At 36.6% G+C, this 25,440-nt stretch overlaps 2 protein-coding genes across 24 annotated transcripts in view; one reads left to right on the top strand and one right to left on the bottom strand.

Moving 5' to 3' along the window:
* LOC18443294 (mitochondrial inner membrane protein OXA1) overlaps nt 1-6,713 on the top strand; it is a 30,437-nt gene extending 23,724 nt beyond the window's left edge. For 4 of the 6 annotated variants that reach the window (XR_016049075.1, XM_088857868.1, XM_088857867.1 and 1 more), the window contains 3 exons: nt 1,812-1,919; nt 3,581-3,635; nt 3,972-4,641. Coding sequence is in view for 5 of the 6 variants with exons in the window: in XM_088857868.1 (XP_088713994.1) it covers nt 1,812-1,919; nt 3,581-3,635; nt 3,972-4,222 (414 nt within the window). In the remaining variant the exon portion in view is untranslated. Of the gene's footprint in view, nt 1-1,811; nt 1,920-3,580; nt 3,636-3,971; nt 4,642-5,946 lie in introns of those variants that run through there. The other 2 variants (XM_088857866.1, XM_088857865.1) reach the window with 2 other exon arrangements.
* Nucleotides 6,714-9,842: 3,129 nt separating this feature from the next.
* Nucleotides 9,843-22,262, bottom strand: LOC18443293 (serine/threonine-protein kinase AFC1). 18 transcript variants are annotated; one of them, XM_088857856.1, is made up of 13 exons: nt 22,105-22,262; nt 21,783-21,897; nt 17,485-21,551; nt 16,918-17,071; nt 16,716-16,767; nt 16,411-16,525; nt 16,123-16,211; nt 11,884-12,031; nt 11,670-11,734; nt 11,454-11,551; nt 11,217-11,322; nt 10,658-10,864; nt 9,843-10,385 (listed from the first exon to the last, which is right to left on the bottom strand). In XM_088857856.1, the coding sequence occupies exons 4-12, from the start codon at nt 16,971-16,973 to the stop codon at nt 10,733-10,735; spliced, it is 861 nt and encodes a 286-aa protein (XP_088713982.1). In that variant the 5' UTR covers nt 16,974-17,071; nt 17,485-21,551; nt 21,783-21,897; nt 22,105-22,262; the 3' UTR covers nt 9,843-10,385; nt 10,658-10,732. The 18 variants fall into 18 exon arrangements, with proteins under 18 accessions (XP_088713982.1, XP_088713986.1, XP_088713985.1 ...); XM_088857860.1 differs by having other exon boundaries at nt 11,670-11,755; nt 11,884-12,073; nt 21,525-21,551; XM_088857859.1 differs by having other exon boundaries at nt 11,884-12,073; nt 21,525-21,551.
* Nucleotides 22,263-25,440: the final 3,178 nt, after the last annotated feature.

Below are 25,440 nucleotides of genomic sequence, written 5' to 3'. Positions count from 1 at the left end.
TAAAATTATGAGTTGGTCACAACCCCCCGGGGGCACACGTGGGCACTAGCATCCGCACACCTAGTCGTCTAGGACTAGGCACGAGTTGCCATGTGGCACCCACTAGATTGGGCCCCACATGACCTGTAATGGTCCACCATATGGCCTACATGTGGTCACCTGTTTACGATATTGCCCTACCTAATGGTCAAAAACCAAAACTGAATAAAGCAAATTCCATTTTTTCCAATAAATCCACTTGTTTTTATTTCTTTTAAAAACAAATGTATATTTGCAGAAAAGTCCTTTTCTAAATAACAATTCATAACACAAGGTGACAATACTTTTCTTTTTCTTCTACAACATGAAAGAAACACAAGACAGATCTCACTGGAAGATTGCGCATTCCTTGGGAAGAAAAACTCCTTTTCGACTAGGCACTCCTAGATAACTCTCATAATCATTGCCTACCCCGAAACTAACCCATGACCCAGAATTACTCTCATGACATGATTTACCAATCAAAGCCAGCCAAGAAGCAAATCATAACAATTTCACCTAGAATTTCAGGTGTGCCCTCCAAGCACAAGTGATATCCAGCCAATTAATTTTGGTGATGACTTTTGCTGACCTATCTCAGGTACCAATACAGGTAGCCAAGGGTGTCTCCCCAGCACACACACCATCCCAAATCCAGGATTTTGTCCAATACTAGGCCTATGTGGAAGTCATGCATGTATGCTGTGAAGAATGTAACTGTCAAGGTTAAGGCCCTTGTCCTTGCAAGCTACATTCTGAACACAGTGGCTTATACATACACTGGCTAATGAACTTTTAACCACCGTTGGGCACAAGAAGAATTTATGAGGGCATATCCTTGAACCCACTTTTGCAGATGTGTCTTGGGATGAAAACCTAAACCATTCCTATGGTGCAGATCAGACTATAAGCCTTGGCCATAGACCGCAATACTAAGGCTAGAGTCCCAGAGTGCACTAGCACACTCTACCAGCCACTCTAATTCTCATAGAGGTGCTGACTGAGCCTGCTTCAAAGATCCTGCTCATTATGATATGTCATAAATTGCTCTGACACAAAGAGCCCAATACTGCTACTAAACTGGGAATATTGCAAGAACATGAGTACTAAAAAATAATTGGGGTGCATGAAACAACCAAGAGCTGATGGCCTCTAAATGGCCACAAAACCAAGCACTCATCTTTTTTTTTTGCTTCCTTGATTCCACACCTCTCTCTCTCTCTCTCTCTCTCTCTCTCTCTCTCCCCAAGAGCTGATGGCCTCTAAATGGCCACAAAACCAAGCTCTCATCTTTTTTTTTTGCTTCCTTGATTCCATCCCTCTTTCTCTCTCTCTCTCTCTCTCTCTCCTGTTTTGTACTCAGTTTGAAGGGTCCCCTCACATTCTGTCAGAAGCTGGATCTGCTCCAATGTACTTTTTTGCTACACTTGAATGGTAACTAGCTTATAGGCTGCCTTTGAGAACCCATTTCTTGTGTTTAGTTTTGAGAAATCTATTGTAGAATAAGAAATCCTTCTCAGTAATTTGGAAGTGCATTTATGTACCTATCATAATGAAGAGGGATTTCCTTCTACTTAAAAAATCAAATGTTGCATCAATCAGATTTTGTTTTAATTTCTCAATAAAGTTTTCAACTATATGGGCATTTAGTGCCTCTTGATGATGTGATTATGGTAACCAGATTAGTTTTATGAGCATGCTTCATTGAAATGTTAAATGCCTTGACGAATTTGTATGCAGTGGTCATTATAATAAAATCAGTGACTAAATTGCTTGGATGTTTCGTATTTCAGCTTAATATGCAAGAGGGAATGGAAGGAAATCCTATCGCTGGAACCATGAAAAACTTTTCCAGATTTATTGCTTTTGCTACAGTTCCAATTACCATGAGCTTTCCAAAGGTAACTTCAACTCACTGAAGGGAAACTGGCTAGGTCCAGGCATCTCTCACATATGCCTCCTTTTACATCTTACCCATCTTGTAGTTGTATGGCAAGGCACAGCGTAAGGGATGTAGATCAATAATGTTAGTTGATTTCAGTGGATATGCTTTTATCCATGGTTGAAAATTTGTGTCTGGAGTTGGTCATGTCATGTTCCTAGTTGATACGATAAACACTTGGGAGATTTGACACAATAACACTTGGATAGTCTCAAAGAGACTCGGTCAAGTCTTAAGATGGCCTATCAAGACTCAATCAGGTTTACAGATTTTCAGGACGCTGATATTAATAACCAAATTTGACATAGAATTTAATTATTTAAATATGACATAGATAAACACAATCAAATATCCTGTTAGAACAAAAATATTCAATAATTCTGCCAAGTTTGAGATTTCTATACTTCTAGTTGATGGTGTGATGTGGGCTCTTGAAATGCAGTGTATTGCAATTATACCTTGTCAGCCTTCAAAAGCATGGTTAAAGCTAGAATTTGCCTGTTCCTTGTGAAATAACATTCATTTCATACTATGGTTAAGCAAGAAATCACATGGTAATGGTTACATTGTACAGATTGGAAACTGTACAGGTATTAGTGTCCAGGCCTGGCCTCTTTCTATGAACTTAGCATTTGGATACATGATTTATACTTTGGGTGAGGTTTTGGCGTGCCTGCCGATGCACCGGTTATGTGTGCCCCCCCCTAGAATATATCTTAGAGATGGATTTTGGATCTAAAATTTCTGGGCTTAGTATTCTCGACCATTGTGATTATGAATCTGGGAAACTAAATAAATTTTTTTTTCGTTTTTGGTAACTTCTCTTTTGTGCAATTCATTCAGCTATTTTTGGAGCTGCAAAAAGATGGATCTATGGAAAAATTGTATTTCTAGTGATATAAGATGCATTTTACTTCCTAAATCCATGGAAAACCTAGGTGTATTAATGAGTCCAGGGGCTCATGGGAGTCTCTTCCTATACTTTTGTTTTATGGTTTTCAACATGAATATGGAGTGTCAATAAAAAGAATAATTGAGTATTGTTATAGTGTTTTTTAGTCTGCATTGAAATTGTTTTGAGTTTTAAACATGAATGTCCGGATGGATCCACTGCCACCTACAATATGTAGTTATAGGTTGTGGTAACAGTAAAGTTAGAAAGGCCACCACCACCGTCCAATCTGTATTCGACAGTTATAGTGTTACGCATCAAACACTTGACTAAATCAGCTGTATCATCCACTCTCCTACAGGCATCCAACCCATTCGTTTGATGGTGATGCCCTTATGGCCATTGTGTTACCCTTATCATGTGTGTCTTTTTTGCTTTTGCTTTGGTTGATCGGGCTACGTCATTCTTTCATGTGGCTAGCCACATTGGAAAACCGTAACTTGGATAATTTTTATATGACTTATCATGTGATTCATATCAACATATAAAAGATAAAATGGTATTTCTTCCTTTTTTGTCCAAAGTAATGGAATTGCAAATGAAACTGCAAATTACAGAAATAACTGGATCACCCTTATGTGACTAATGAAAAAATGTATGCCATTGAACTTTGCGTTATGTCCAAGTAATGTTGGTTTATGCTGACTCGCCTATGCCACTGCCAACAGGCCATATTCTGCTATTGGGTCACCTCAAATCTCTTCTCGCTAGTCTATGGGTTAGGTTAGTATTCCTCAAAAAGCCACTTACCACAATTTGTATGCAACCCATTATGGTTGAATACATGTTCCGTATGATGTTTAGGGAGAGTATACCATAGTCTTAGTGGACTGAGGTATATGGCACTCCAAGCTACATCCACTCTCTGTTCCTGCCGACCAGATTGTTGGAGTTTATTGTCTGACGAATGTCCCTGCAGGGTATCGACAGTGGATGATGCCTTGGGTACAATATACCATACTTTCCCTGTGTTACAATGTTTTGATTCGTTTGTCTTTCTTGGGTTCTTGAGGCTTTGTTCTGGACTAACAATCTACCTTTTTAACTCTTTGAGAGCAGTAATTAAACGCCCTCCTGTGAAGAAGTTCCTTGGCCTGCCTGATATGGTACCTGATGCTGCTGCTTCTAGAATAAACTTTCCCTTTTTCCAGACTCCAAGTGGAGGGCCGTCACCACCTGGTCCAGCACCATTTGAGACACAACCTTTCCCAGAAAAAAGAGTATCTTCATCTTCTGTTATTAGTCAGAGGATTAGGAATCTTGAGAGAACAGTGAAAGGGCGGAAGAAAAACAAGAAGAGGGCCAATTAAATAAGCGCATGGTAATGAGCACAAAACCAAAGGTAGGAATTGCTAGGATGTTTTTAAATCCTTGTGCTATAAAGTTATAAGCAGTTTTTTTGTCCCCTATTGCGGGTGGAGTGTAGGCTATTTGTTTCTAAATCATTCTAGCTCCCAAGGATGGTTCAATAACAAATTGCCTACGGTTCAGTTACATCAATTTATTTCATGTACTAATAGAATACCTTGCAGTTTAACATTGGCTCCACAATTTTGCTTGCTGCTTGTGATTGCTGAATCTGAGAGGCATTTTCTTGTTCTTATTTTGAAATTTTGTTGTTGAAGATTTTTTGGAATTTGAGATTGTCGGAGAAACCATATGTTATGTGAAAGTGACAGAAATTGTGGAATTCTTCTTATAATAAAATCCATTTATTGCTCGACTAAAACTGTATAGAGCACTCTTTTCATTCCAATGAACAATTACAAAAAAAAAGAAATTTGTAAATGCAATAATATTTTTTAGCCCAATTAACATATGCTGACCATTTTGATCAATGGAATAATTGTAACCACCCAATTTCACATCCACTGGTTAAGATTAATGTGATAACATTGTATCAAAGGTAAATGGTCTCATTCCATACTTTCTCTCTATATATATATATATATATATATATATATATATATATATATATATCTAAGAGACTACAAAATGCCTATGGGAAAAAATGAACAGTATTTTTGTCCATTGGTTTGGTGCCGTATGATTTTTTCGAATGGTGTGGATTAAAGATGTCTGTCATGGGATTTTTGCATGCAAAATTGACGTAAAAAATATGTTATGTCCATGATGGGATTTTTGCATGCAAAATTGACATAAAAAATATATAAGGACCAGCATGGCTTCTGTAGGTTTATGGTGGTTTTTAGTCAAAATTGTTATGAATATAGCTTGTTTGTAATAGGTGTGAAATACTGTAGCAATTTGTTGATGGACTTTTTTCTTAAAATAGATACTTTGTACGCATAAAATATTAAGAAACGGTAGATATCCTCTTTTTTCTATTTTGCACGTACAAATTTTAAGAAATAGTTGGATAAAAACAATTCTCATGTTTCTCAATAAGATATAGAAACAATATCTCTTCTTAAAATCTATATTTTCTTTTTCTTTTTAAAATCTCTACTTTACACACAAAATTTTAGTCTCTTTTCCTCTAAACATGGGGTATATGTTCTACAGTTTCTCTGTAACATTAGGGTCTTTTTTAACTTTTACAACATGTGTCCATCCTTTAACTCTTGCTGTGTTGTGGCCATCCCTTAATTCTTGTTTAATAATGTAGTATAGTTATAGTTTATAGATTTATATGAATTTTTATGAGCTATAGTAAATTGTTAGATTTAATAAAAAAAATTAAAAAACGTTCATAAAAAGGAATTCTTATTAATATAATGTGAATTTTACAAAACTTTATATATAATTTATAAAAAAAATATTGAAATACATATGAGATCAATTATTTAACATTTTACCCTTTTTTCTATTTGACTTCGAAATACGCATCAAAATACACCACTATGAGTAGGAGTATTTTGATAAATTTGTTTAAAATTTATAGCTTTTGAAACAAGTATTAAAAAGTAACATGAATATAAGTTTTATTTAAGTTGAATATATTATATATATCATTGTAGAAATCAAAATATTTTTGATGGGGTACCCCTTGTTTGCGCGTATTTTTTAACAGGCGGCTGATCCGCGCCAAATGGCCCATTTGAAACCAAAGGGTGGGTGGTACTATGTCAATAGAAAAAGGTCCCCCCAGTCATGCATTCCGAGTCCGAGGAGCCTCATTTTGCAAGACAAATGACTAGCCAAATAAAAGCATGGGTCTCAGGTCCAGCACAAACAGGTTCAGGAGGGGTGGGCTGGAAATGGTCCTAATCTTTAATTTATGCACAAAGTGGATGCTTTCAGAACTCGGACCTGTGCTCTTGCGCTGGTTACCTTTGGAGTACATAATAAAGGACAATGATGAAAATGGTGAGAGCGGATGCAAATCAGCCCTAAATCAAGCCCCAAAATATCCCAAAAAGGAACCCCAAGTGAAGATACAGGCAAAACTATGTATAGACTACTATGCACAGTTTGTGGAGCACTGAAGCGAGGCCATAATTATAAATGACCTTTGAAAATCGGTCTCCGATGGGTCCAGGACCCTCAGATAAAATCAGGGGCCCTGAAATCCCTAACCGCAAAGCTCCACACTGATCCGAGATCCATTGGATCCATTTAGTAAAAGATCAAGTGTGTCACCTTCTGTAGAAGAGTTAATTCTCTTAATACACCAAAAATTGGGGCAAAAATAAACAGTAATTTTGGGTAATCTTTTACACTCGCCGTTGAGGATTCGGCAATGGGAATTTGTGAGTTAGAATTGTAGCTCAATGAGCTTTTCGATTGCGTATGGAATGCTCTGATGAAGGCACTAATTGAAGGCCGATTTCAAGCGAATTTACATCTAAAATCATAGCCATGGCTAATTTTGCAACTTTGATCCAATAAAAGGTCGTAACTCACCACATAAGGGGTGTTTCCAAGTGATTCTTCAGAAAAAATATTTGTAGGATCGGGCCACGTTCTTCGGTCATGAAGCACCAAGAAACTAGCAAAAACCTGCCAAAAATGAAGAACAATTGTATGGAAAATGGGTTTGGCTAAATTTTAAATTCAAGAACATAAATAGACCTGGAACTTTCTCGATTCTCGGAGTTCTCTGATGAAATTGTTGCAAATTAATTATAGAAGTCCGATCTGCAATTATTTGGCAACCAGTCATCCATTTCAACAAAAATGAGGAAATAAGACCATGATACCATAAGCATGGGATTGGGACGCTCTTGTGTTGTGGACTAGAGTGAAATTTTGCATTTTGTGGATCCTAAATTTTATCATTTTTGAGTTTAGACAGGACGCAGCTGATTATCCACTCACCTTTCTCTGAAAAAGTTAATAATCCGCCCTACATTAAAACCCCAACTATAACAGGAGAATCATTTGTGTAGTTTTACATCCTAAGAATTCTAAAGGAAGAGAAAAAAACTAGGTTGAGAAACCCTAACCCTATGTTTACCTTTGGTTAATCCTCTATAACCTTAATCCCTAATCAAGTAAATAAGCTAAACTACCCCTCAACAAGCAAACAAAGTACAAGATCATCCAACCTACAAACCCTTCAAGAGCCTTGGATACTAGGGTATCCCTCCCCACTCGAAAACAAATACCTTTGGGGCTAGTAGGGGTCCACCACCAAATGGTCCCCTTTAGGGAGAAATTAGGATACATCCCCAAGGCCCGCCATTCAACAAGAGTCCAGAAGAGTGTGGGCCTTCCATCGGTAATAAAAAAGAAAATTATTCTCTATTTTTAACTTCTATATCTCATCACACCGAATAATTGAAAATATTATTTGTACACAAAAAGACTCTATCTTTTTTACCTTCCAACCTTCTAAACCCTTTTGACCATCTATTATTGACCTCAACAACTTATGAAATGATTCTTATCTCTCTCTCTCTAAAACTACATCTCTATCTAAAACCCAAACTGCATCTCTCTCTTAAAAATTCCATCTCTCTCTCATACATAAGAAGGTGTGCTCATGTTCGAGCTCAAGCTAAACCCCTTGGCTAGTAAACTTACCAAGAAGCGAAAAGAGAGATGGAGTTTTAGAGAGAGAGATGGAGTTTGAATAAGGTGTCATTTTAGTGTTTGTTTGGATTAAAAATTTATGGTCAAAGGGGTCCAGGGGTTTGTAAGATAGAAAAGATGGAAACCTTTTTCTTACAAGTAATATTTTCAATTCTTGAGTCTCATGAGATATGAAAGTCATGAATAGAAGATATTTTCCCTGAAACAAACTGGGAGGTCCAAGAGGATCTCAAAACATCCCGGTGCGACCCGAACCTTTAAAGCCTAGAGGTATTTTTCTTGTGCATTTTGTACTCTATTACTGTGTATGTCATTTAATTTTTATCCATAAAATTTTTTAGTCAAGAATCACATATTTGCACACGCTAAACATAGGCATAACACTCCTTTTTAATAATTTACAAAATTTATGAAATATTTTATTAAAATTATAAAGGATTATATTGTCTTTTAGTGTAAATATTGTAATTATTTTATAAAAATAAAAATTTACTTTTTGTGACGTACCTTTTAGTATTTGAAAAGGTTTATAGAGCTGAGGCTTTAAATAATCAAATTAGAGCCTATCTCAAAAAATTTACTATAAGACGTTTTGATGCCCAAGTATCTTCAAATTGATCATCTTAACACCAAGATGCATGAACATGAGAAAATAAATAAATTTCAAGTTTTGAAAATAGTACATCTTATAACGCATTTTTGGACCATCAATTTTCAAGATTTTCAAGTTTTGATAGATCTGCTCAATCTACACTATTTTTTAAGCTTTAAAATTTATAATTAAAGATGAAATGTATTTTAAGACTATCACAAAGATTTCCAGTATTGAGACCATATTTCTCGACACTATTTGAAGGTGGACTTTAATTTGATTGCTTAGAGCCTCGACTCTATACAAACAGCACCCTTTAATAATTTCCATACACGTTCCATATTTTCAAGTTAGTTTATTGGCCTTTTGCAGACAAACTACGGGGTTGGCCTGTGTCTGTAGAGAGCGAGCAAGAGTTAGGTTTTTAGTGGGTCTCGGGGGAGAGGGATTGGAGTTGAGTTAGGTTTTTAGTGGGTCTCGGGGGAGAGGGATTGGAGTTTGGCTTTGTATTTACAAAGTGAGTTCGGATAGAGTACAGCATCACTTTAAAACCTAGTCCAAAAAGCATTTTATATGGTAGTTTTAAAATCAATTTCCATAGCCTGCTACAAAATTTATAGCTAAAAAAAATGATACAGATCTTATGAATATGAATATGTCAATACTTGAAAATGGACAGATATAATATACACTATTTTTAAAACTTGAAATCATTCTTTTTTAACATTAAAAAAAAACCTCATGTTTTTCACAGTCATAACAGTCAAGGTCTAGATGATGGATTTGAAGATATTTTTTATGCCAAAACTACAGTTTGTTGTGAGTTTTAAGATGAGGCTTATTTTGATAAAACCTCACGCCCTATCAATTAGTGTAAGCATGCAAGTATGATGGTTGATGTTAATCAAGTTCGAGTACCGCCCTACATTTCTGGATCTGCGAGAGCCAATTGCTGGACCCAGAAAGTAAATCTCTTTATAACCTATTAAGCATTTTAGCATCACCCCACCTCTATGAGGCTAACAAGTGATGACTGGGGTGTGTGATTTTTCCCCTCAAAAGACACTCAAAAATTTGATCTGCATTGAACAGTACTTTGATGGACTTCTACAAGAAACCGGAAGATATACAAATCTCAAGTCTTGGGACATCAAATCTTGGTGGTTTGGAACTAATACCCAGATGAGACACCACATTGCGCCTTCTCTTAAGTTCGATGTTGTGATTGCTAAATGAAATGATTTAGATTTTCGAACTTCCTTCCACAAAGATAATCACAAGGAAAACAGCACACTAAAGGTGTAAGACAAGAATGCATCTACAGCATGTACTCCCATGAATGCAGCAGTAAAATCTGAACCATTAGATTCAAGGGCCATGTAAGAAACCCCAGGTCCACAGCTGTCTTTCAATCTCATGGAACATTGATATTGGGCAATTTACATGTTAATTTTTGGTAGTTATTTGGAGCACTTCACCTATAAAAACAAGAAAGTAGCTAAAATACAAAGCAACATTACGCAAAAAATAGAACCAAAATACAAAAAGATTGTCCAAAAACAAGTCTCTTTTGGGATGAAATGCACATGGTCAAGCACTATACTTCATGAGAACTTGGATGACTGGTAGACCCTCAGGCAAGATCGTATTTACATATTTGACAGGAGATAATGTGCCTTCAGCCTGACTGAAAAGAAACAACCCAGTATATGAGAAGCCAAATGCAAATGGAATCTCTTACCAATCAACAAACCACCTGCTTCCTTGCTTCCACTTCTATTCTCGGAGATTTAGATTGCTGAGTGGCTTCGGTCTTATTAGCCCTTTCCAAGAGATGTCCTCCATACCAACAAAAGGTACAAAGAAGAACACCGTGTGCGCTCCTAGTATAATCAGCAGCTTCGGTGTCAGTAACACAGTCTCATCAATTAAATAGCAAGGAGTAATTAGAAACCAGGATTATATGGCTTCCTAAAAGCCAGGTACATCCAACCATCCACTCTTGTGGACAGCCCACTCAAGCCATGTGGATCCCCGGCCAATGTATTGTTTGATCAGACCATCCCTGACAACGAATGGTCCACATGAACAGTGGTATGGGAAACGACATAAGACTGGCCACATAACAATTTGCTCTTTACCAAATAACACTCACCAGCAATTTGCAGACATGAGTTAGCATGCACACGAAGGCCTACAGAGCCTAAAAACTGAATTTTCATCAGGCCGTTCATCTTTTGAGAAAAGGATGTAGTAAAGCTTCCTTGGCAGTCATACGTTGATCAGGATCGTAGTGAAACATTTGTCTGAGAAGGTCAATGAACTCCTCTTTGTCTTGATCCACATAATCCACGATGAGATCCTAGAGGGTGAAGCAATCATCATATTTCAATTCCCTCCTCCAATTTGGGAAAATATCTAGTCCAACAGAACATGGAAAACCATAGTCCATCGGGATCATGAATGTCTGATGAAAGTATGGCTCTGGAGAGTGGAACCCACCATCAAGTAATGTCACGGTATGGTAGGCCCCACTCTCCACCATCCATCATTCCATTGGATAGTCATGATACTGATGGAATATGGTCTTCCACAATCCTTTCGACCACAATGCACTTTACATTTCCATAATTTTCCATAACAATAAGACAAATATATTTGCCTTGTAAACCAGAAGACCTATTTTCCTTTCCTCTTTCACCAGACGAACTTACCGGAAGCCTAGGCAGCCGTCTCACAGCCTGTATGCTTTTTCTAGACACAGCTCCTTCAGGCCATCTCAATCCCTTGGCACTGTTGAAGTATCTCCCTGCAGTCCGGCTGTAAATTACAAATTAATTCCAATATAAGAATCAGAGAATTTAAATTATCCAGGAAAAAGGAGAAGCAGATAATGTTTTAAAATTTGTCTTTTCACATGCCTACTATTTTAAATCCTGAAGGAAATATACCAAGCTTTTTGAATTATATGAGAAGGAATTAGACCCAACACTTGCTCCATCATAGCGAGATGTTCCAGGTTTTCATGCGTCTGGAAAAGAACACCACCCTGCAAAATTAAACACCAGTTGAAGAAGTTTGTTATTAATCAAATTTCTCAAATCCTAAAAATGCATAAAGAATGCCAACAGTTATGGTTGCAGGTTAATGCCAAACAGAGAACATACCGTGCACAATTCCACTAGTACACAGCCAACACTCCACATATCACATGGATAACTCCATCCAAGACCTGAAAGGTGCACATAACACACTGATTCCCGCAATTAGAATGAGATACACTTATGAGCGTAGTGAGAATCTTTTAGTTTTTAATGCATGGAAAGATGAATATCCCAAGTGATCATTTCCATATACATTACAAAGTCATAAAATAAATACCCAAAATCACTTCTGGCGCTCTGTAGTGTCTGGTAGAAACAACTGAGGAGTGGCGCCGATCCTCAAATGTGGCACTTCCAAAATCTATAAGCTTGATGGCACTTGACTTGGGAATGCGGTTGTAATGCTTTGTAAGATTCAATGAATGCTTCAAAGATTCAATTCATCAGAGTCTTAGGAATGCATAGTTCTTCAAAAGCAGTTAGGGAAAACAGGTCTCAGGATCTATTTGTGACTCAAGCTAAGACAACTAATTATCATAGAAAAAAAGAGAAGGAAATAAGAGAATAGTTAGCTACATTTAACTTTCTTATCATCAATTTCTCTTCTTCTAAAGAAAAAGGTCAATAGCAGCAGAATATTAAGGGGAAATAGAGTTCCACATACTTGAACTCCCCTAAAATTCCCATTGGTCGCTACCACATCAACCACCTCAGTTTCCCTATGCATACTCTGAAACAAGACTCCCATGGCATTGGTATCTAAAATCATTTCTGTCACATCCGTAGAACAGTGGAAACCTTAGTTCCCAATCTAAACAGATTACGTAGATTCCCGTCTATAAGACTGGAATAAATGTTTAGAGATCATATATTAGTGCTGGTGGTTCCATCTCCTGGCATTCACCATGCCAACTGGATCTATGAAACTCTTTTAACTTCAAAACTATCCTTGATCTCATTTTAAAGTTAAATTAATACTTAACTGGCCCTAGATTCCCCCCTATAAGACTGGAATAAATGCTCAGAGATCATATATTAGTGCTTGCGGTTCCATCTCCTAGAATCCACCATGCCAACTGGATGCATGACACCATTTTAACTTCAAGGTTATCCTTGAATTCATTTTAAAGTGAAATTAATACTTAAATGATCCCCAAACTTTCCAGACTCTGACTAGTTGAATATCATAGTAGCAACTAGCAAGGGCATACCTATTTCTTTATCCTTCACAGTCTACCTCGTAACAACCAAAATAATCTACACCCTCACCAAATTCTTGACCCAAATACCCTCATATGAGCTTTGCTACCATCAATCTTCTCTCTCCTATAAATATGCACTCTCTCTTCAAGCATTCCAGAAAATTTCTAATGGACAGAACTTCAAAAGACTAAATGGCCATTTAGCATTGCTAGTTATTCTAGTGTTGATTAGGCAGGAGGAAAAGTAAGAAACAAAATGGAGCAGCTAGGTCTAATGCAAAGGCTTAATATAGAGCAATGGTTCACAAAATTAATGTGGCTGAAGACCTTGATGCAGGAGATGGGATCCACAATTGATGAACCGATGCAGATTTTTATTGATAATCAAGTTGCTGTCTATATACGCAGCAACCTAGTGTTCCATGCGAGAATGAAGCATATTGAAGTGAATTGTCATTTTATTCAAGAAAAAGTAACCAATAAACATACATCTACTCCATATGTGGAGTCAAAAGATCAGGTGGCCGATATATTCCCTAAAGCACTTGGTCGTAATCGAATTTAGGTGATTTGTTCCAAGTTGGGCATGGGTGACATTCACACTCCAGCTTGAGGGAGAGCGTTAACTGTATTGTTTCAGTGTAGTTCTTTTGTTATTTATCTTGTGTTTGTGCCTATAGGACCTTCTTCTCATTACTGCCATACCTTTTTCTTGGGTAATTCATTACTACCATATTGAAGGACATTCTTGTACTTTTCATTTTTTATCATTGAAAATAAGGATGATAGGGGCATGCCATAATAACCCTAACGTGATAGTCTTTTCTCTCCTCTTCACATTGTCTCATATTATCTCTCTAACTCTTCCCTATCTAAATATCTTTATATCTCTCCTGACTTTCTCTCCCTTTCTCATTCATTTTCTTTTTTTAGTTGTTTCTTGGACGCTCCGAAATGTGGATGCTTAAAAGTGGAATGTTCAGACAAACATCGGACTCCAAATAGAAAACCAAAGGACATCACATTCAGGGCCAAATTCACCCATGCACTTCATATCAGAAACACAGGCTTTATATTTATACTGGGCACTGAACAATTCCACAGGTTTAATCCTCGATTTACAATTTATATCGACTGAAGAAAAGAAAATAAGCTGAAAACCTTTGATTTTGGGCTTGAAACCTATACATTCATTTCTAACAGAAGAAAATACACAGACATATCAAAAGGGAAAAGATAACGTCGAGGGCATATCGGCCTATATACCTGTGGAATGTACACAGGGGTGTTATCCTTGGAGCTTGGTCTTCCCAAGAGAACGGGTCTCAAATGAATCATAGGAGACGATTGTCTCTCTCTTCGTATCTATAATATTCACTCTCTTTCCACTCTTAATTCTTACTAAGGAAGAACCTCGCAAGAACACTTATCTCTACTGAACTATGTCTATCAAAATGTGCGACAACTCTTTAATCAAGAAGTCCCCTTTTTATACTGCTAAATTATGGTTGTTCAAAGGATAACCATGCATTTCCCATCTTTGAAATCTTCACCCTCTATCTTCATCTTGGGTTTATCCATTCATTTTAATCACAGAGTTTGCAGAACGCAGTCCTTATCTTCATAATGTTGTTTATCTCTTATGTTTATCTTTTCACGCCGTTAATCTCACTGCTGGGTTGTTCACGCAGATACAATCGCTAGCGCTTGTCTTTGAATTTCAAACATTCGAACCTCATGATCTCGTGGGAGCAAAATCATGGATTCATTAGTATCATCATTGTTGTCAGTGGGCCTCAACCACTTCCGTTGTTCAACTCAATCCATGCTACACCTTTCAAAGGTGATAAAGCAGGGAGCCAAGAGTTCAACAGTGCTGATCTCATGAGAGAACTTCTTATATTGAGACTGAAATTTCCCCTTATAGTAACTGAATGTTGCGCGACACGTAAAGCTTTTAAGGCCTTAACTGTCGAACAATGATGATGATGGGTTAAGTCATCTTCAGACAGCTTAAGATTGTTATTGATACTGAGATGGGTTAAGCCATCCCTGGGCAGCTTTAGACTGTCGTTGAGACTAAGATGGGTTAAGTCATCCCTGGGCCGCTTTAAACTGCTATTGATACTGAGATGGGTTAAGCCATCCCTGGGCAGTTTTAGACTGTTATTGATACTGAGATGGGTTAAGCCATCCCTGGTCAGCTTTAGACTGCCGTTGAGACTGAAATGGGTTAAGCCATCCATGGGCAGCTTTAGACTGCCGTTGAGACTGAGATGGGTTAAGCCATCCCTTGGCAGCTTTAAACCATCGTTGAGACTGAGATGGGTTAAATCATCCCCAGGCAGCTTTAGACTGCTATTGATACTGAGATGGGTTATGCCATCCCTTATCAGCTTTAAACTACCGTCGAGGTGAGACCATTGTTAGAAAAACTAGGCAATAACCTCCCGATTAGATCGGAACCAGCCGGTTCCTATTTTAGGCGGTATTGGTGATCGACCGGTATTTACAAAAAAAATCACAAAAATGTATATAACTACTCAAAAATAAGGAATTTGGTTTGTAATGCATTTTAATATTCTTTACATTATGGTACAGATTAAAAATTGTTTTTGTCATTAATACTCACTTTAATTCAAAAATCAATTTGTTAAAATCTATTTTTTTCATTAATTTTTAACTTCATTTGAATGTGTTTGGTTTTAATCATTTTTTATATGTTTTTCAAATTTTAATAGATTTTTTTTTGGATTTTTTTTATTTTTTCAACACTTTTTTGACCGCCCGGGACTTTGCCCAATTAGAATGGTTGAATCAACCGGTTTACCAGTTAAGCCGATTAAACCGCTTAAGGGCCCATGTCCGGTTAACTGTTCCAGTTTGATTTTGTGAACACTGGGTGAGACTTAAAGGGGATGATTATAATGCCTCGAACACGAATCCTAGAGAGTCTTAGCTCACTCTCAAAACACTAAGGCATATTTCAGCTAACAGTGGATACAGACATAGTTAAGCCATGCCCAAAATATCGCCTAGGGTACACTTGAATGGTGCCATTAAAAACCATGTTTATTCCTGACCATTCGCAAAGGTCAGTCATCCATCGGACGTTCGCTATATGTCTTCAATCAAGCGTTTGATCCTAGGGATTAAATAATATACTTCCAGGGCTCAGTATATTAATAACTCATCCAGCAGTCATTCGCACCTTGACCTTTATTAAGTGCTCATTAGAATGTATCTGGTCCTTGTATAAGACAAAAGCACACCCAACATTTCTATATTGTTAACATAATGCAATCAGCGCGTACCTTATATGGCACTCTGACATAATCAGGAGATACTACCAAAATATTTTCAGGCTTCAAATCTGTGTGTGTAAGTGATAACCGATGCATATCTGTGAAGAGAAAAATATGTAGAGATATATAACGAGGTTAATTGCGAATCCCTTAAAATTGAGAATGGATGGAATGGTATCAAAAAAGAAAATGACAAAAAAAAAAGTTTGTGAAGGAAGAAAAAGAGTAGATTAATGATAATTTTATCCAGTGTTAAGAAACAACGAAATAAGGAAACTCCAAAGTAATTGCACATACAGGCAACAGCTTTCAAAATCTGGAGAGCAAATTCTCTGATAAGATCTATGGGAAAAGGCCGATGTGAATTCCTTCGCAAGAAGTCATAAAGACTGGGACCAAGCTTCTCCAATACCTGCTTAAATGGATTGAGCATTATAATGTAATATGCTTCAAATTTACAATCATGATGAACCCACATGCAGGAAGAGATCTATGTAGGAGAAAGCATGCCTGATATCACTATGAAGTTATTAGAAAAACAGGAAAATGGTTGATGTCATATAGAGGAGAAGTACTCGAATGAGTAAGCACTAATTACATACCATGCAAACATGATGACGATAATCAAACCACTCCTTCATCCGCAAACAGCACCTGCATGTATCATGAGAATAGGCACCAAATGCCAGAGAGACAATTCATTTCTTTTCCAAGGAAGAAAAGAAGAAACTAATTTAAATTAAAAATTGTTGCATATATTAATAGAAGAAAAAAAATAAAGGAAGGGAAACCATTTTAACAAACCTTGAACCAGCTGTGTCATGCTTCGCAAGTGTGCAAAGAACATCAATTTCTGTCATAGCTGCATGACGATATTTCGGTATGTTTCTTATGACCTTAATTGCCACATACTCCTTATTTACACGGTCCCAGCAATCCAATACTCTGCCAAATGTCCCTAATATAGCAAGTAAAATTGAGGTAATATAATATGCATTAAAGATAAAATCAGTAAATTTATTTTAGTGACCATTTTTTGCAAATCCGCAACTGGACAAGAACTAAAAGAATAATAAAGATACTTCACAGATTGAAACTGCAATCTTAACTCAGCATTGCAAAATAAAGAAAGACAGCATAAATGCAGTTACTTCTATTTATAGTACCCTATAATCTAATAATCACATCAAGAATGACAAAATTGCAAACAACTAAATCGTTCCTCAAGATGGTTACAGAAACCATGGTATCATATTAATTTAATTTGGAACATCAAACCCATCACCTCTAATACATGTGTAATGGCTAAGCAGTTCTAGTGTATTTCTGAGCATAATTGCCAGGAGAAGGTGCGGGAGTGGTGTCTCTTACCGCAAATGTACCTCCCAGTAAGTTGAATCCATACATGCGAAGGGACTCACTGCCCACAAATCAGATACAAGTACCCCATGGTTATTGTCCGAAGCCAAAATATACCTTGTTTTCATCTGATTCCCAATCTATTCACCCAGCCGCTTCATTTTTTCAAGTCATAATTGACTCATTAAAACATACGACCTCTACTTTCCCAGTTTATGGGTCTTGCTCATGGAGAAAGTCATTTTTTTCATGTAAAACACAGAATCTCCATCAGTCAGTTGATAATATTCCACCGACTGATCAATTAAAATCACATCATCATGGTTCCATTTTATTTCATGGTGCCTCATCAGGCACTAGGAAGTAAACTAAATAGTGACTACAACAGCATGGACTTAACGCTCACTTCTTTAATAAAGAGAATTCAATTTAGCACCATTGACAGTGTGGTAAAGTTGCTCTTCAGGGATGTCTTCAAGAGCTTCTCCTTGGACCCATCTTAACTATTTTCCTCGAGTGGAACACATCAAATATCACTGGATATGAATTGCTTTCTATAAGGAGCACCTAAAAGCCATATCCTCTAACAACCAGATATTTTTCTCTGTTACCACATAGAGGCTTGAAACATCTCTTTCACATCTCTTCCCCGCTTATGGAATCACAGATGTTTTGAATTGATTCAAGCCACTGTAATTGCTTTCAAATTCAAATAGAGGCAAATACTGCCGCTGAAAAGTTAGCCATCTTCTAAGATTGTCACTACAATGATTCTATATAGCAAAAGTTAGCCAACTTCTAAGATTGTCACTACGATGATTCTATATAGAAAAAGATTTACCAATGTTTTAAAATGCGGCCACATCAGGCGGTATGTGGTGGGGCACCGCATCGGAAAAGACCGTATATGCAGTTTGGAGGTATGCAGGCGCATATGCACCGCATCAGAGCCTCAGAGCGCATCTAGCAGCATACTGATCCGCGATGTTATTTAAGATTGTGCCCCTCGGGGATGGGCAAAATGGTCTTTTTAACCATCAAAAATTAGGGAAAATAGTTTGGGGGGTATTAAACCCCCTAAATTAGCATTTACAACCACTTTCGTGGCTTTTTGGGATCAAATCGAGCCAAAAAAAAAAAATAAGCGAAAATTGTTTTTCATTGAGATCTTGGATTTGGGGATTGTTTGATATTTGGATCTTGATTTGAACCTTTTGGTTGTTGATTTGGGGAAGTTCAGGTGAATTTGTGACAAGATATCGCGGGCTTCAAAGGTCGTAAAAAAATTGACTTCAAAATCGTCTCTCAAGATGACTTCTATGATGAATGGATGATTGTATTAACTATTAACTCTTCTTGAGCTTGACTTTAAAACTCTTTAATCTTCATGGAGATATGGACTTTTTGGTTTCTAGTATCACTATTTTGTAACTTTAAAGTTTGTGGTTGCGAATTTGTGCTTATGGTTGTTGATTGTTGAATGTTTTATGAAGCTAGTTTCAAGTTTCTAGTTTCTAAGAGGGGATAGTGGATACAAAATCTCCGTCAGCTAATATTTTTTGAGTTAATCATTAAACTAAAATGCTTATTATCACATATATCACCTCCATATTTTTTCTATGCATTAACCTACTTTTTTAGATTTTTTAAAAAAAATTTATATTTATTGACAGCATCATCGTGATGCACCCGCATCCGAACCGCATAGAGCCGCATTGCCTCATTGGCCCCCCTACTCTTTTGGCCACATTGCCACATTGGCCCCCCTACGCTTTTGGCCGCATTGCGGCATTGGCCCCCCTACGCTTTTGGCCGCATCCCCCATTTTAAAACACTGAGAGAAACTATAGAATCAAGGTGGAAATTTTCTTCATTGCATTGCTCGGAAGCAAGTAAACATGTTGATACACAATCAATTACTGCAAATATGTCTGAAGAAAATAAAAACAGATAAAAAAAACATCTTCCATGACTCACTTAGAAACATAGACATTATACTATTATAGTAAGTCATCCATGCATAGATATTAAAAACGTGTAATATTCAGCCAGGCCTTTACTGTTGATCTAACTTCAGCAGTCAATATATAAGATAGACCCTGAGTAAAACATATCATTATGGAGTATACAACAATTAGGAAGTTTAGAAATAATGTTCAGGTAGATCCATATTAACTCATCAAAGAGTATGGTTTTTACCAACAAAAGGTTGATTTGAAAGAAACCCAAGAGTTCATGGACACAGTGGAAAGAGACATGCAACTCATTGCAAGAAATTACACAATATATTCAAGGACCCTTTCTTTTCGAGTGTATCACATGAGATAATAAAATGTATCAGATATAAAATCCCTTCCATATCATCAAGAGTCAAGCTCCTTCCTGACCAGATTTGCTAGTCCATATGCACTTATCAAAAAACATTTCGGATGTATCACATTTTTTTAAGACATGAGATAATAAAGGGCATCAGATATAAAATCCCTTCCATATCATCAAGAATCAAGCAGCTTCGTGACCAGATTTGCTAGTCCATATGCACTTATCAAGAAACAATGACATACAGATTACTATTCCATATATCCTACTTCCCAGAAATCAATACGATTGATTAAATTGACTGGACTAAATCACCAAAGCTACATGACATTAGACAGAAGACCAAAAATTGGAATGCTTGAGTTGCATGTTTCCTCCTAGATAGTAATGGGGAAGTCAAGAAGTTTAGTACGTGAGTCCACCTACTGCAAGAGTGTCAAGGAGACATCTTTTTTATTTTTTTGGGTAAGTAGGAAGCGAAGAATAATTTGAAGGACCAATGGGGTGTTAGGGGCCATTTAGGGATACACTAGAGATAGAAAAAAGTTTGAGGCTTTAATACAACTTCAACTCCCTTGGTGATAGGAGAGATATGGAAGGCCCACGCCCCAAGGTAGAGGTCAGTGAGGGAAGCCACTGCAACTGAAATTACAAGCAGAGCATTGGCTTCAATTAAAGACATTCTTGACCTACAGATGTCAAAGAATCAACAAGAAGGATTGCTCTATAGATCATAGCAAGATCAGCTCCAAAATACGATACATACTCTTTGTATCCCTCAAGTAACTCAGGACTGTGAACAAAAGGAAATAGACAGTTTCTCCATTTCCTTATTTGTGATAAGACACTTTATCCAATTTTTATCGGGAGCTGGAAGTAAGTAACATGATAGCTGAGAGCAATAACGGATATAAATTGGTGTGTGAGGAATTTTGAATTGTTCATGTTTTGATTGTGAGAGAGTCCAAGGTAATAATAGATGCATTCATCTCCAAAGTGACAGTCAATCGGCCATGGTGCACTATCCCAATCCAAAGAATAAACAGTATGCATGGATATAAATTGGTTGTGTGAGGAATTTTGAATTGTTCATGTTTTGATTTTGAGAGAGTCCAAGGTAGTAATAGATGCATTCATCTCCTGAGTGAGTCAATTGGACATAGTGCACTTATCCTAACCTAAAGGATAAACAGTATGTACCAGATTGTTCATGAATAAAATAAAATTGTGGATGCCTTTCTCAATGCAGTTCCTTTTAGATTGAACCCCATTACAACAGATATACAAAGTTTCCCATTGGATGAGCAGCTAACAAACATCCACTACCCTTTTCTTAAAGAGGAATAGATTTCGTGTCACTTGATGGCTTACTTGGGATTAAATTCATGGGTCCCACGCATTCAAGCAAAAAATAATTTTATTGGGATGAACTATCTAGTGTACCAGGGCATCGCCTCAAATGATAATGCAATTTTATTTATCATTTTTCACATATAACCTAATTACCATGAAAACTGGAATGCACTAAACTCAAAAGCCTCAAACTAAGTTTCATGACACAAAGCAATGTAATTCCAAATATAACATGAAAATCCATTTAAATCAGTAGAAAGGTAATCATTTCATTCTCAGTAACATGGCAAGAAATTACAATCCTTAAAATTGCAATATACTGAAATTTGAACACACAAAGGAAAATGATAAGCTAAAATGAGAAAAGAAGGGAGCCAAACCTTCGCCTATCTTTCTTATAATCTTGTCTGATACACCCACCATATCCACAATCAAGAAAACACCCATTAGCATTACACCAAGAACGAAACAAAAGGCGAAGAAAGAACGATTCATAGAGAAGAGCATAAGGGAAAAAGAAGAGAGAAGGGAATTATCATCGGAATTCCACTTCAGCTAAAGATAATGGACAAAATATTGATTCAAGAGGGAGAGAGAAAAAGAGAAAGAAAGCAACGAGGAGAGAGAGAGAGGCATACAACGAGGAGTGAGATTTTCACCCCGTTCGAACACAAGATGGCCATCTTTGTCATCAGGGCGGTGAGGAGGGGATTCATGAACGCGCGGCGGAGGAGGGTCGCCACCAATTGCACCCTAAAAATATTAAATCAAGGGCATGAACTCTCTCTCTCTCTCTCTCTCTCTCTCTCTCTCTCTCTCTCTCTCTCTCTCTCTCTCTCTCTATCTCTCCTTTTAACTGGTAAAATAGGAGCTCAATTCCATTCATATTTATATGCGTTCTCTTCAAAGTAAGCCATGAAAGGTAGAGAGGGAAAGGAAAACAGGGGGTGGGTTTCAGACCTGTATGAGTCTGGCGCGCTTTCGAGACCTTGAAGGATTTGAGGAGCTCGCCATGGACACTACTAGACATGGAACCTGGAAATGGAAAAGCTCGTCGTATCTCTTCTCTCTCTCTCTCTAGATAGCTTCTTTCTCTCTCTAGGTTACCGACAGTGCTCACTCTCTGCTTGCGAATCGGAAAGGTTTAAAAGAGCGGGAGTTAAACTGAAGGAAAAAGTTTAGGACGGTTTCCATGCGGCCAGTACGCGTATTGTAGAAATGCGGGTTTCGAAATAAATATATTTTTTAAATATAATTTAATCCTAAGTTTTATAGAATATACGAATAACATGAATATTAAAAAAAAGTAAAAACTAAAAATAATAATTATATCAAAAAAACGTTTAGACCGTTAGTTACACTTTTTTTAGATGGGCCACATATTTGCATCCATCTCAACACTTTTTTTAAATGGACCACATATTTGCATCCATCTTTAAGATAGATGTTTTATACTTCTAGATCGTATACTATAGAAATGCGGCCTAGCCTGTATGAAATAATTTTCCATAAGTTTATATAAAGTGATTATAACTCATATCGCAGCATTAAGGTGCACGTAAAAAATTCACGAAGAAGGTTGTTTTGCCGTTATTAAACCATCTAATTGATCATCTCGACATCCATAGATACAAAAAAAAAAAAAAAAATTTAATTTTAAAAATAATATACCTTATAATGTATTATATTGACCATCTATTTTTAAAATTTTCATGCATTTATAGATGTTTAAATTATTATTTGAATTTAAAATTTTATAATTAGAATTTAAAGTAGATTCTGAGGCTTCCGATAAATTATCGACACCAAAATTTATCTTATGAGAAATTTTGGAGGTGTGCTTTACTTTGATTGTTTAAAGTTGCCACCTTATGTAACTATACCCTAAAATACAAAGGAAAAAGTTTAAATGAGGGTGAGGCTTAAACAATCAAATTGAGGTGCACTTTAAAAATTCATTAGGAGAGGTTGTTTCGATGTTAAAAAATCTTCAAATCAATCATCTCGACCTCAAGTTGTATGGACATGAAAAAAAAATGGATTTTAATTCGTAAAAATAATGTGTATTGTAATGCATTTTTTAGACCGCCAATTTTCAAGTGTTCATACATCTACTTGATCAATACTATTTTTGAAACTTGAAATTTTATAATTAGAGGTGAAATTGACTTTTCAGACCATCACAAAAAGTTTTCAATACTGAAACAACATCTTTCCATATTATTTGAAGGTGCGCCTTGCTTTGATTGTTTAAGGCATCAGCCTTATACAAACCACACCCAAATACAAAAGTCATTCCATCGCCATAATTTCCTGGTATGGACCACCTTTGCATTTAGATACAGTACATGAACCAGCCACCACCGTTAATTTTTAGTGATGGATGGTAAATAATTTCCCATTTTAAGATACATGTGATTCATGCGAAACCGGCTAATAGAAACAAAATTCCTAGAAAATAGGAAAATGTATTGCTCTTTCCTTTAAGAGGTGAATATAACGAAGGTGTATATTGCATGTAATAAGAGAAAAAAAATGTATATTACATCATTCTATTACCATTCTATATACAATGAAAGAACCACACAAAAAATGGGGCATAATTATTCTATCAAATAGTTCCTCTTTCTTTAAAAATTTCTTTACGATATAAGAGCAAATAGCGATCTTCTCAACCCTCCACCTTGAGGCCGTTCCTCCACCCTAAAGCCATTGCTTCTTGGGATGCAATCCGTAAAGCACAGTGTATTGAGGGTAAATTCAAAGGGATACCGATTGAAACAATCACCTTTGCCTTCATCTCTAAAGGTTTGTAGCTGCTCTCACCTTCTCTCATCTACTAATCCATTTCATTACCATCTCATATCATCCATCTCATTTAAACCTCTCATATCTGACCCATACTCTCTTATTTAATTCAAAACTCATCACCTTTTCTTTGTTTTTTTTGTGTTGTTTGCTAAGCCTTTTCTTCTCAAACCCCAATTTCTCCTTATTAACTCCATCTTTCATTAAACCTTCTTCAAACTCCATCTTAATACCCATCACGTAAGTTTTTCCTTTATCTTAACAACCCTTACATAGTCATACGGACTCCTCCAAACCTCTTGCAAAGTCTTTCTACGTTTCTCTCTTTTGCAACCTGTTGTCCTCCATCTCACTATCTTCAACTATTTAACCCTCACCTTGTCTTCGACAAGTAATCACGCCCTTGCACGTTCTTCCGATCAAGCACACTCTCTCAAAAAAAAAACAAATCATCCATATATCTCCAGATTCCACCTTTGCTCAAATGGATATCTCATCTTTAATATCCAAGTATCCCTATCCCTCCACTCTTAATGTAGGAAACTTTGTCTCTATTAAGTTGACACATACCAACTATTTATTATAGGAAACTCAAACGCTCTCTCTCATTGAGAGTCAATAACTTTTTAGATTCATTAATTATGATTACCCTACACAGAGTCAAAAGATTTACTCTCATCATGGTAAGAGTGAAATTGAAAACCTAGATTACAAATCATGACTAAAGTCTGACCCATTTTTTAAAGCCTGGATCATAGGGACATTATTAGAAGAATGTCTCAGCCTTGTTATTGGCCTTAAGACTTTTGCAGAAGTTTGGAAATACTTGAAGAACACCTATGTAGGCTTTTCTCAAGCTAAGGAATTCCAACTTACCCAACAACTCCAACTCTATAAGAAAGGGAATTCAACTATATCATAATATATACATAAATTCAAAAGTATTTGTGATGATTTGGCAGCTATTGGAATACTTGTACCAGATAAAAATGAGGTTTTTTGGCTTCTTAACGGACTTGGTCCAAAATATGAGAGTTTTTCTATTACTATTTTTAAGCCTATGATTCTTTCATATTCTAAAAATCATACATCTTATTCAAAGCCATGAGATTAGAAATTAGCCCTATATCTCTTAAGAACACTCATTCAAAATCAAAATATAGCCTTTGTTGTACAACAAAAAAATGTTAGACCCCAAAGAGGTAACCATAATTACAAAGGTAGAAGAACAACTTTGGTAGTCGACATGTCTTTAATTCTCGAGGATGTGGGTTTGTTCCTACTAGCCAGATCAGTAATGTGAGTTGTGGGGTACCCCAGAAAAATCAAAGGATGTGCGACATCAACGCCTTAGACATCGTCAAAATAGAGTTGTTCGTTACTTAATCTAAACAGTTGATTAATATTTATGCATAGAATAAATCTCATTCTGTCTGTGCTAATTGTCAGATGGGAAAAAGTTGAAAGCTTCATTTTAGTGGTGTTGAT

The sequence above is a fragment of the Amborella trichopoda genome, chromosome 2 (genome assembly GCF_054954075.1).
Source record: "Amborella trichopoda isolate Santa Cruz 75 chromosome 2, AtrichopodaSantaCruz75HAP2 v2.0, whole genome shotgun sequence".
Classification (NCBI taxonomy): domain Eukaryota; kingdom Viridiplantae; phylum Streptophyta; class Magnoliopsida; order Amborellales; family Amborellaceae; genus Amborella; species Amborella trichopoda.
The sequence above is the reverse complement of the archived record's forward strand: the minus strand, read 5'-3'. Positions and strand labels throughout refer to the sequence as shown.